The 13,341-nt window shown below is 39.9% G+C and overlaps 1 protein-coding gene across 6 annotated transcripts in view; it reads left to right on the top strand.

Annotated features, from left to right (window-relative positions):
- The window catches only part of pcloa (piccolo presynaptic cytomatrix protein a), a 54,563-nt gene that overhangs the window by 6,453 nt on the left and 34,769 nt on the right, over window positions 1–13,341 (top strand). For all 6 annotated transcript variants that reach the window (XM_028043582.1, XM_028043581.1, XM_028043583.1 and 3 more), the window contains exons 3-4: window positions 1,730–2,710; window positions 11,209–11,412. In XM_028043582.1, the coding sequence (XP_027899383.1) occupies window positions 1,730–2,710; window positions 11,209–11,412 (1,185 nt within the window). The remainder of the gene's footprint in view (window positions 1–1,729; window positions 2,711–11,208; window positions 11,413–13,341) is intronic.

The following is a 13,341-nucleotide window of genomic DNA, read 5'->3' as shown; positions in this document are numbered from 1 at the left end:
AGAACTATTCTTTTTTTTTTTTTTTTTTATTTCCATTTTTTTCTCCGAAGAGTTTTTGCGGCGCTAGTGGCTCGTATTTTTTCAACAGTAGGCAGACAGGAAGGAGAGTGAGGAGAGGGGGTGAGACATGCGGCAAAGGTCATCAGGACCGGGAGTCGAACCCGTGACGTCCACGTCGAGGACTAAGGCCTCCGAACGTGGGGCGTGCTAACCCCCTGCGCCACCACAGCACGCCCCGTACTATTCTTTAAGAAATTCTTCTGTGTGGATCAACAAGAACATTCTTTTTTATTTATTTTTTTGCCTTTTAAGATGTCAAGCACACCAACATACGAGAAGCAAATAGGTATGCACATATTGTTCTTTTTCTAGATGGTGATCAAACCATCAACAGCTGGCTCTTTCAACACTGTGCTTGGCACGCTGTGGAAACCAAAAGAGATAGCCAAACAGTAAACAAAAGGCTCTGGCCTCCATTGTCTTTTTTTCGAGACAGGTGTTTGGGTCTGTAACGGTAAACACTATGAAAGCCAACCATTTTAGCACTAATATTTACTAGAACAACCAACTGCTGTTCTGATTAATTATGGAACTTTTGCAAATTTTGGATTTTGTTTTTTAAAGATGGAAATCGGTCGCTTGACGACAGAACACTGATTTCTTGAGTGAGCTCTTTTATATAGCACTTCTCACTGAGTGGAATGTCACATAAAGATTTACTGTAAACGAAACGCAGAAGAATAGACAAAACAGATTGAAAGCAATACAAATCTAAAAGTCAATAAACATAGTAATTGGTAGTTTGTAACTGACTAACTAAATGCCTGCTTAATAAAATACCTTCAAATAAGATTAATCAAGGTAAGGAGAATATTATGGGATTCCACAATTTATAGATGTTATGAGTTCAAATGAGCAATCACCTCGCATCCTAAAATGAGTTTTTGGGACCACAAGTGTTAACTTTCTGGCTGACCTTCAAAACCTGTTCAAGGAATTTTATGACCACAAACATCAATGTGACAAGCCTCTAGACGTTTAATTATGTTGTGGTTCGTTTCTTGGGGATGATGGAGGGAACCTCACACAGCTCCAGAGACTTGTTAAATCTGAGGATGTGGGCGAGTTGGTCAGCGCCGGCTTTCAGGCAGAATCAGGAAAGCTTTCCTGGTCTTGTAACACTGAAAAGGCCTGTTTACACCTTTCTCGGTGCAGGCAGGAAGTCATAGAGGGGGGGGAGCGGAGCGAGTTGTGGAGTTGTTGGTATAAGAGTCCATGTAATCGTTTTTTGTGTGAAAGTGGGTTGTGGGTAAATGGGTTAGACGTGCAAATGATTGGATTTAAAACTTGCAGAAGAAGCCGTCGAGGTCTTCAGCCAGTCGTGGAGCGAGATTACAGCGTGTAGTGATGGGTCCCTACAGATAGGGATGTTGATCAAGTTCCTCCAAACTGCAACAGCTGAGTAGCTGTTCTTTAGAAAAGATACAGTATATGAGTAGGTTTGCAAGGCACTGTATAGACATGAACATACTACTTCCAGTTTTTAAAAATGTGATGTAATTATATCTTATCATGGTTACATGTTTTACACTCTATATATCAGAGTTATAGTTCGATGCAGCTATCCCAGGTTTTGATTCCTGATCTTGTGCAATTGGTGTTTCACTTTCAAGCTACTAATGAACAATGGTCACAAAAACCATAACATCTGACTTCTTTTCATTTGCAGGGTAAAGAGTGGCTTTGCCTGAACTGTCAGATGCAGCGAGCAATGGGAGGCATGGATCCTCCTGGCTTGTCAAAGCCCATGCAAGGCTCTGGCCCACCCTCATCTCAGCGAGGTGGCAAGCCTGGAAAGCTGCTGATAAAGCAGCAGAGCACCTCCGACCAAGGGCTGACGCCGCCAACAACACCAAGGCAGAAATCCCCAGGTTCCTCATCTCCTGGACCTCTTTCTCCAGGCTCCTCATTGGCAGGGTCACCCAAGATTGACCCCAAAACAGGGCGTCCCATTCAGCAGAAGTCCAGCCCTCAGCAGTCTCCAGCTAAAGCCAAACAAGAATCGAGTTTCTTTGGGGGTTTGGGCGGCATCAGTTTAGGAGGGCTGACAGATTCGGCTAAACCCCCCGCAGCGGCTGCACAAGCGGCGGAGTCGGTTACTGGGAAACTATTCAGTGGGTTTGGTGGATTAATGGAGTCATCGAAGCCTCCAACACAGGCTGCACCAAAACAAGAAGAATCCATGGCTGGAAAATTGTTTGGGGGTCTGGGAGGGCTGACGGAGTCAGCAAAGCCTCCTGCTGCTGCATCTCAAATGTTCAGCTTTGGCTCATCGCTTCTGAGCTCAGCCACCACTCTTGTCTCTGGAGAGGAAACCAAAGCACCTGGGTCACCTGACTCTCGACCAGGTTCTCCTCCTGACTCTCCTTTCTCTGCACCTGGATCTCCACCGGATTCTGACTCCGCTCCGGACACCCCGTCTGCCGGATCCAGAGAGCCCCCCAGACAGGCAGCCGCAGAGCAGGAAGAGAAGTCTACAGCGGCTGAGTCTGCTCAGTCTGAAACTTCAGTTGCCAAGGGAAACTGCCCTCTCTGTAACTTGGAGCTCAACATTGGATCGTCAGACGCCCCCAACTACAGTGTGTGCACTGAGTGCAAGAAGAACGTGTGCAATCTGTGTGGATTTAATCCTAATCCTCATTTGGAAGAGGTAGGAAAGCTATTTATTACTGAAGTACTTTCCAGCTTAACTACGCCTTTTGCTTTTTAAACAATGTACATATTCCTGTTGTTTTTCTGTGTTGTTGCTTGTAGACATGTCAGTCCTTTGGGTGTTTCATGAAAATTGCTCACTGCAGAGATGGAATTAGATGTTTTCAGGGATTCATTTTCCACATCAGCATCTTCCAAAACGTTTAATAATCGATTTGAATTGCTTTTTATAGGAGACATAGAATGATTATTCAACTAAAAACGTAAACATTTTCAAAACTAAAACTGAATTTATTCCGAGATTATGCACACAGGCTCAGAAATATACATATACCACTGCTGATTTTTCTTAAAGATGTTCTTGGTTGTTGGTTATTGATGCTATAGATGAGCAAAATCATTTCTGTTAAGATACAAATCAAAAATCATTTTTGTACCAAATTAATATTCCATGTACCTTTATGTGTGCTAATTCATAGTAAATTCTACTTTGCTGCTTGATTCCAGGTTTAATATTATAACATGTATATGTATTCACAGTTAATCATTTGAGTTTGGTAAATGGCAGGATGTGGTTTCTGGTTGCTTCGATTTACTTTTGTCTTTAGGTAATCTGCTGCATATTTATAACTCTCCTGGAATTCTTCCGTAACGGGAAGTAGAACTAAAATGGTGTTAAAACCGTTTTTTGCCTTTTAAACTTAGATTGTTTAGCATGTCTTTGTCAAACCAACCTGGTGCGACCTGGAAAATATCACATGCTTGCTTTTTTTACCAATACATTGGTAAACGCATGTCTCTTTTAAACTGACATAAAACTCCTTCTTTGTTAGGTATTCTGCCACTAATGCTTAATTTTTTGTTTTTTTAGACATTTTAGAAAATTCTTCAGTATGGAAAATTTAGAAAATTTTCAAAAATAATCACAGGCTATTATCGTTCCATTATAAGAATTGTTTTAGTCAAATCCCTGACACAATTATTGATACTCAAGCCATTTTTAATTTCATTTTCTTCATTAGTTTCTGCACATGTTTAATATCTTCAATGCAATTTTCCGGTTTGCTGGACATTAAAGGCCTATTGTGCCAGCTCAGTGTTGTAGAACTGTATCAAACAGCAGACAACAAAGTCTCAACCTTTTGATAACAAACATGGTGGGTCTGGTATAAAAACAATGGAACATCCATGGAAAATATTCACATGCCCACTGTTAAGCATGGCAGGTTATCTGTGATGCTAAGGGCCAGTTTCTCTTCCAAAGACCCGGGGGCCTCCAAAAATGTCCAGCACTTTATTTAGGTGTACTTCAGAGTGGAATATTTAAGACTAGTTTTTAAAAATATATATATTTACATCTACTTAAACGTAGACAGTTCATCTTATTTAACCCTAACCCTATCCCTGCAGTCATTTTCACTTTGAGCTCAGAGGACATTTTGCTTTGCCACCATAGAAGAATCTTTCATATTACAAACTGTATTTCCAACATTTATTCCTCACAAGTCAACTCTTGTGATTGGTTAACTCCATATGGGCAGCCAAACTTCATTAAGCTTTTCATTATCACCATCTAGTTTTGCCGACCATCCGTTCACCTATGACACAGCTGAACCTCTGGGTGCATTTTTAAATCCAACTTGGAAAAAATGAATGGCATACAGAATGTTCTGCACACAAGACTTTCGTTGAGCCATCTAACCCCCCTGTAGTGTGTGTCACCTCTGTGTCACTCGCTGTCATCACGTCCAGCTGCCAGCAAAGGTTTGCTCTCTGACGCATGTGAGGGCGTGGCTGTGGATACATGTGCTGTTCCAGGAATAGGAGCCAGGATACTTAGCTGCAGGTTTTTCGTGAGCAGAACTGTGGAACACTGAATGCACACGTGGCTGGTGACCCCTCACCTGTTGTAGGTGTGACGTTTAAGTGGCCATGTTGTCAGCATGTTGCCTTTTTGTTGAGATAAATTGTGGTGAATGCGCGTGCATATCGCCACGTGCGTGGGGGTAATCTGTATTTCCTTAAAAGATTTAAAGGGCAACAGGATGCTTGTCATCTCCTCTCAGGCTTCATTGTCTTCTTGTCTAATCCCCAACAATGCAACTTGTGAATAAAAGGCACTTGAACAGGCCAGCAACACATCTGATTTTGGTTCTCTGATATTTTATTCCTTTCACACTGTTTTATCTTTTTTTGTTGTTGTTTATCTGTGAGCTACCATTTTAGTTATTTTACGGCCATCTATTTTTGTCCTTCTCTTCTCCCCCCACCGTCTCCCTTTTTTTGATGTAAGGGGAATTCTGTAAAAGTATGCCTGGCGCTGAGCAACAATGTTCCTCCAGCTCAGACTTCATGTCATGTTGGCCTTTTCAGTAACGAGAGCGCGTGTTGGAAGAGTCTTACATAAGATGGGAGTGGCACGACTTTGCTAACGAGCGTGAATCAAGGAGTTGGAGTGTTTCATCTCGTCTCACCATCACCGAGAAAATCTACAGCTACGTTTCAGTTTTTATCAGATGGCGGCCTCACTGCCACCGCCTTTAAAACCCGATGTTTTAAAGGCAGGACAGGGACAGGGATGTTTGGTTGGACATTAATAATTGACCAACTCTACTGCAAGTATTAGATATGGATTTCAAAATTCCATACATCATTATGTGTACTCTTGGGAAATGGGGGAAATGACATAAAGGAAGAATGAATCATGGGAATGAACATACCATCATTGTTACTCAAGTTCTGCCCTGAAGATTTTGAAATATTGAAAGTATGCACTTATTGGCGCCACTACAAAGGATGCATAAAAAGTACATTTTTACAGCACAGAATTTAGTCACAGAAATTATGGTTATTTTTTTTTCTAATTGCCAATATCACAACTGACACCCCTAAGACCCTAAAACATCTGTAACATAAAAAACTAATATTTTAAAATATATATTCCACGTGTTTAATTTGATCATTATCGAGGAAGTTTAATGGGGTAAAAATGTGGAAATGTTGGACACCTATGTCGTATAGCCCTTCTTCTTCAAAGGAAAGAAAGCAAAATAAGCTAATCTTTAAAAACCAGGGAATTTCTAGAAAAACAATAGCTGGTCACCTGAACCTTCACATGTTGAGACACAGAGATAAAAAAAACAACTAATTTTATTTCAAAGATAAATTTGGACAAACACGGACACGTTTCTATCCATTTTACTGGAAGATCTAAAAGGTTAAAGAGTTTATATGAATGATTTTGAGAACTATGCAATTTGACTAAATATTGATAAGTGGCTTGCTCGTCCTTAGTGTCATTCATACATCTTTTTACTCTATTTTGCACATCTAAAGAATAGAAACGGTGACTTGTGCAGTGGATACTTTGTCTTCCTCCTTATCCTTATTCTGTGATCACGTCCACATTTTCTCCCATCCTAAACTCCCCATAATCTGCACTGGCAGAAAAAGACCAACAACACACACACCGGCTTTTATCACCAACCTGCCATACATTAGTATTCTAATAGTTTGTACATTTAACACGTCCGCTTCATTTTGTGTATTACACAATAGGCCGGTCTTTAGACAGATCTGTTTCTGTTTATGTATTTTTATCTGTATTCACTCCATGCAGTGTTCACAGCTCTCACCATCACTTGGCCTAGAGCCTGATGTGTGCAAAAATAGTAACAGCCACAAAAGAGATCCACTAAAGCAGGAGAGGGGAGAACACGAGGGACTAGAGGGCTGCCCCCTCCCACTATCTTATTTCATTTCACCTCCTTTAACAGTGTCATTCTGTGGGAACCATAATTTCCTTATTTGAAATGGGTAACATTTTAGTCTTTGTGGGATTCTTTTAGTTAAATTAATTAACTAATTTGGAAGTGCAGTGCAAGAAAATAAAAAAAATATCCCTCTTGCAAAAGCGTTTATACCTCTTAAACTGGGATTATTTTGTAATGTTAACACTACAAATTTCAATATATTTTAATGTCAAAGATGAACAAAGTATTATATGGTTATAAAGCTGAAAGAAAACAATGCAATATTTTCAAAAATTATTTGTAAAAGACATCTGAAAAGTGCACTGTGTCTTTGTGTTCTACTCATCTGAGCAAATACTTTGGAAAAACATTGGATGTTGCAATTTTAATTACAAGTTGTATGAGGTATGCCTCTATCATTTTTGCACACCTGAAGATAGTAATGTTTGCCCAGATCTTTGAAAAACAGCAAAAACTCACTCAGATTGGATGCACACAGCTTATGTTAACAATTACGGGAAGTTTTGTTTTTGTCTAATATTCCAAAGGCAATACATTTACATTCTGCACCCTCTTAATGTATTTGACCTTTTAGATGGACTTTTACCTGATTTGAAATTTAATTGTCTGGTGCGTTCACAGAAACGGATGGGAGCCTTTAGACGGTACGGGAATGAAAGATTGCTTTTTGCATCTGATGTCATTGCAGTGTTCAACAACAATATCATGGTTGTGTGTAAGCTTTCTTTTAGTATGCATAAAATATTCTAAAATTACCTAAAATGTGAACAATTTAGAGGGTTATGAATACTTTTGCAATGCTCTGCATCTTTCTTCAGGTTTAGAAAGTGGCGATTAGACCCTCCACAAGGATTTTCCCTCATCCCCTTTCTAATTTACCAATTTCTGCATGCTTTGGCCAGAGCCATATTTTAGCTACTGAGCATTTTGTGCCAAGGAATGACTAGGGGATAAGTTGGGGGGTGGGGGGCAAAGCATACAGCGTGCCAGCACTGAGCCTTCATCAGAGACTGGAGGACAGGCAGGCAGAACCTCACTGAGACTTGAAAACCCACACATTCTGGCACCAGCCTCATCTTGTTAGTACAGGCTGTTACATCCTGACTGCCGCTGCTCTCTCTTTCACTCCCCCCTTCCATCCTATTCACATACTGGCTCTTTTTCATTAAAACATTTTTTTTTAATGCATCCGGATGATATATGGAGAAACCAACAAAACAGCTTCGAATAAGGAAAAGGTCTAACTGCAAATAATTCTTTATGCATGAAACATAAAATGAAAGTTCAGTATATTTTTGGAGAGTTATAAGATGTGATCTTATATATTTAGCAGATTCCACTTACATGCCAGTGGAATTTTATTGTGCAATGGCAAGAGGAGTACAAACAAAATAACATCTTGATGTAGAAATCATAAGAACAGGCCGGAGGAGAGAAGAGACAATAAGCTACTGTGACAAAAAAAAAAAGAGGGACCCCGAGTGGACGAAGGGGGGAGTGGGAAGGCAGCGTCATAAAAGATATGGGTATCACCCTCTGCAGTTGTAAGGAGTACAGAGCATGACAACCTGACTGTTGTAATTTGTCTGAGCACTCGTGACTCGTATCTGTGAGTCACTTCCACTGCATTTATTGGTTAAAATTTACTGCCTGGCAAAATCATTTCATGAACATGAGAACCGTAGGATTGTTTAAAAAACGATGGAGGTGTGCAAAGCAGCTTCTTGGCGCTTGGAATCACTTTTTGATCAGAGACGGAGATGTCACTTCTTCAATAAAGCTTGAACAATACAGTATCTGTTATATTGAAATGTTGCCTAGTTACTGGTGTTGGAAGCCAGAGCCAGCGCTGCACAGTGCCGAGACGTTTCTTTGGCTTTTTGTCTGCAGTTGATTTTTAAGAGTTAAATGAGCTTCGTTTTGTCAAAGAACATTTTCTTATTTATTTGGGATGAAATATATTCTATTCCTTATTTAGTTTCTTTATTCAAATAAGAAATGGTTGCTGTATATTAGTAAAAGAGAACCCATCTGATCTCAGCCCACTGAACCAGACATAGTGTCAACTACATCAATAGGCAAAGATCTTTTTTGGCTCGCAAAGGAGCTGAGGCTGTAATGTTCGACCAGCAGCTTGATGCATTATAATTAAGATGGAAACTCATCAGTGAGAAGAAGCGCAACAACATTCAGACTTTCATTTTATCAAAAGCTTTAGTGTTTAAAAGTGAATTAAATCACGTCAGATAAAAATCTTCTTTCTAACATTGTTCTTTTATAAAAAGGAAAGCATACTTATTGCTGGATCTGACAGAGTTTTACAATACAATGTGCATCTCAGTTTTTAATCACAATCTGTAGTATTTTGAGTTTCATTTTTCCTAAGCTTGCATTTCTGTCCTGTTTTGTTGACGTGATTGTTTTCTGTGTTCCCTAATTTACTCTGCACCTTCCACCAGTGCCTCAGCTTCCTGCATTACCCAGTTGTTTCTCATCTGCTAATTAACTCACCTTTTGTAGAATTCCAGGAATCAATCTCACTGTCAAAAGGAGTTTGTGGGTTTTCTCACTCAGTGTAAGACCCTCTTTTATTGCTGCCAGCCTGTTTTGTTGCTTTCAAGAGTTCAGTTACAATTAAATGCCGTTCTCATCCTGCACCTCTAGCCTTCATTTTGCTGTTGTGGCCTCAAAATAAAAGTAGCTAAAGTCATAACATTGTGAAAATCTGTAATACGGATCCCAGTTCTCATCCCAATAAGTGCATTAACTATGTTTACTAGAGAAATAAAAACTAACATGGATCCAAAGAAATGCACAGGTTGTCATAGGCCTTAAAAAAGTACTTGACCCAATCGATCACAACATACTGTTTCATAAATTAGAACAGTATGGCATCAGATGATTGGTGTTTAGAAACAAGCAAGTGGGTGTGTGTCAATCTCATTGTTAGGATGTTTCTTTTAGGGTTCTTTAGGGGTCATGATTTGATCCGAAACTAGTTATTCTGTATATAAATATGGATTTTGTATTTCCTTTGTTGATGGTTAAATTTTTTTGACTCATGGAGTGATGTCCATTTTGCTGAGTAAGTTATAAAATCTCCATTGGTTTTGTGTTTGTTGCTTTTGTACATGTTCAGTTTTTTTTGTCAGCCTTGCCTTTTCTTTGGCGAAAAGCTGAAAGGAATCTATTTCTGTGTGGAGGCTGCAGTTGGCTCAGTTCCCCTCAGTAGCTCTATTAGAGACAGTGACAGAGGGAATGGGTAGTAAAACGTTCCCGTTGAAATTTCTCGATAACGTCAGTGATGACAGGCTCTGAGGAGGCTGGAGCTCACTAACAGCCTGAATGACTATTTCTATCTGCAGCCATCTCTCTACCTTTCAGTGCCTGCTCTTTCTAGTCTTTACGCCAAACCCCCCACGCCATGGTTCTGTATCAGGAAGCAGTGCATCTCTATACTTTGTCCATCAACATTTTGGTTGCCTTTCCTTGCCTTATTGGAGAAATCCACATACAGGTGTGTTAATCATTCCAAGGCAAGGGCTACAACATGGCGGTTCATGCCTTATTTAATCAAGCTGAGCTGCTACTAAATTCCCCCTCTGTCATCATCTTCCACCTCCCTCCTGTCTTGCTGTTTCTTCATCTTTCCACGCGCAGAGATGGACTGCATGACTCTAAAATTCATTTTTAGCACTAAATCCTGTCGGGGTAGGTTATAGGAGGATGTTAACACATTTGTCAAACTGTGAACCGAGGTATTTGTTTGCACCTCGCTTCTACACAAGAATATTTCGAGTGTGTGCGAGTCTGTGCTATTTTTTGATCTCCAGTCTCACCATATTGATTGTTTATCATTTTTCCGCTTTAGCAAAGCACCATGGGACATTACGTACCAACAATAGATCCACATCTTGAATAAAAGCACTCAGGAGGGTGTTCAGTTTACGTAAAGCATCTTCCTCTAGAGTACTCTTTTACAGCAAACACATGGGGATAGATAACACTAATAAAACAGTTGCAGCATGACAACACAGCTAGAAAGGCACTTCACACCAGGTGATTTCGAAGAGGGTTTTGTAGCCACCTATTGTACTTTGCATAAATAGCAAAATGTGAATTATTAGAACAGTCAGGACTTTGAATGCAATATGTATTTTTCAGATGAAATGTGTTGATGCTGAGTGTATTTTTGCTTATGTTTACATTTACGAATATTTACATGTTTCTAATTTTTTTTTCCTAGTGAGGCTATTATCATAAAATTCACAGCAAATGTTGGACACAAATTCCCAAACAATTGTTATCTGAAACTCTAGTGAAATAAGTGGGCAGAAATTATTGAACACATTTACAAAAATGTATGAATTACTTAACAAAGAAGCATTTTTTGTTAATGATATCTTTGAACTTCTCATGAGAAACTTGTCACATGCATTGTATCATTTGGACCCATTCTCTTACACAAAATACATAATGATATATATATATATATATATATATATATATATATATATATATATATATATATATATATAAAGCTTCTTCTTGAATGCTTTAGTAATGAAAACTTTTTTCATGATATATTAAATAGAATAAACCCAGTTCATAATGATGTTTGCAGGATTGCTGAATAAGTTAGACAAGGTTATCTATAATCATTGTTAAACAGATCTGGAGGCTTTGTATTTACTGAATACTTGTCATCGTGTTTGTCTTGCAGAAAGAATGGCTTTGCCTGAACTGTCAGACTCAAAAAGCAATGTCAGGCCAGCTGGGAGACGTCCCACCACCATCGATGGTGTCCCCAAAGAAGCAAGAACCCGCTCTGCCCCCCGGCCCCTCCACCACCCCAGTTCCTGCTGCTGTAGATAGCAAACCTGTAGCTGAACCAATAGATCCAATCCCACCTACTACTGAGATCAAGGTAGCAAATACATCCACACCAGTTTCACCTGAACACACACACACTCCTGTAGAGGACATCCCTCAGGAAACACCTGATTCAGAAGAACTAATAACACACTCATTAGCAGATGAATCACTGTCTGATCAACAGCTTTTAAATTTAAAGAGTTTAGCTGAGATAAACTCAGAAATCCCACCTGTTGAGAACAAACCGCTCAACTCTGAGAGCATACCAGAGGATGGTCCTCATCCTGACACAGAGCTACCTGACACTAACCAACAAACACAGAGTGCAATTTCCAGTGAAATTCTAGCAGCTGAGGAACAACACAGGAGCTGCGAGAAAGTGGCAGAGAATCATCCTCAGTCTGACAGACAAGTTCTTAATGTTGAACCGCAAACACAGTGTGGACCTGCCGGTCAAATCCCAGCAGTTGAGCAACAAGATAGCATTGACATTAAGGCAGAGGGTCTGTGTGTATCCGTTGAAGATGAAGCACAAAGCCAATTGACAAATGCTATTTTAGGCAACACAGCTGGCTCTGTCAAGGTAGAAACTAGGTCGGATGCCAAGATTGCTCAAAGTGAGGGTGCAGCTCCCGCAGAAGATCATAAAACCGTTGAGTCAACACCTGAGAAGCTCCCAGAAGCAACAGTTGAGCAAGCTGCTTCGGTGATCCATGAAAGAGTCACTGAGGAGACTTTACCTCCAGTAAAGCCAGATACTACTGCAACCGATGAAAACAAAGAGAAAATATGTGGCGTTTCAACTGACGAACCCCAAAATATGGCAGCAAAGCTAATTCTATCAGACACAACATCGGACGTCAACAAAAGAGACATCACTGAAGAATCTGGGGCAGACATTGTTACACCAGTTGTTTCTAATGATGTTACTGCAGAAAATATGTCAGCAACAGAGTTAATAACCTCCTTAAACCCTGCTGCCAAAGCCGATGCAACTGACAACGCAGGGGAAGAATTACAAGCAACACCAGCAAACGATACAGAATTAGAGATTTCTTCTGTCATTGAAGATAAAAATTCTCTTGAAGTGTTAGAGGAAGTTGGTCAGGAAGCTGAAGCAAAAAAACAGACTACAGACAAAGAAGAGGAGAAAGATTTAGTAGATATCTTTCCTGTTGCAGCTCCATTGGAGAAAGAAACTAATGTTCAAGAGAAAGCAAATATAGAGAACGCTGATGAAACAAAAGACTCTGAGAAAATTATTGATGACAAGAAAATTGTTCTGGATAAAACACATGAGGAAGATAATGAACAAGTGGGAATTGACACTGAAGTAAAAGTAGGCACAGCAGAACCAGCAGAGGTAAAATCAGAGGAGGGGAAGTCATTAAAAGAGGAGGGAATTACAAAGACAGATGATGACCAAAAAGTTTTCAGAAAACATGATGATGAAGCATGCTTAATTGGAGCAGTCAGCAATGATGCTGAAAATATTCTAATGGAGAAAGAAAAGGAGGTAGAAAAGGAAAGTGCTGCAGCTGTAACTGTCCCAGAGGAAATGCCAAAAGAAGATGTTCAGATAAATAAAGATATACAGCAAGAAACCAAGTCTAAGGCTGTTGAAGGAAGCCCTGTTGAGATGATGGCATCGTTACAGAAATCCGAAGAAAACGAAAAGTCTCCTGCAGTAGCAGAGGCTGTACCACAGACAAGAAAACAAAACCTGGAGGATAGCACTTTAGAGAATGATGAACAGTCTGACAAAGCAGTGGTTATCTCTGATCCACCATCTGTCGAATCAAAACAGCAAGAAGCGAATGCTGTTGAGGTGTCAGTTAAAAGTGTACAGCCTGTGCTAACCTCAGCCGATATCATTGAAACAAAACCCAGTGATAAAACCTGCAAGGAGAAAGACTGTGCGGGTGAAGTAGAGGCTGGGTTGGGTCCCACAAAATATCAAAATGAGTCTGAGGAAGTTGTT

The sequence above is a fragment of the Xiphophorus couchianus genome, chromosome 17, assembly GCF_001444195.1.
Source record: "Xiphophorus couchianus chromosome 17, X_couchianus-1.0, whole genome shotgun sequence".
Lineage (NCBI taxonomy): Eukaryota > Metazoa > Chordata > Actinopteri > Cyprinodontiformes > Poeciliidae > Xiphophorus > Xiphophorus couchianus.
Note: the sequence above shows the minus strand (reverse complement) of the source record. Positions and strands in the feature narration are given on the sequence as shown.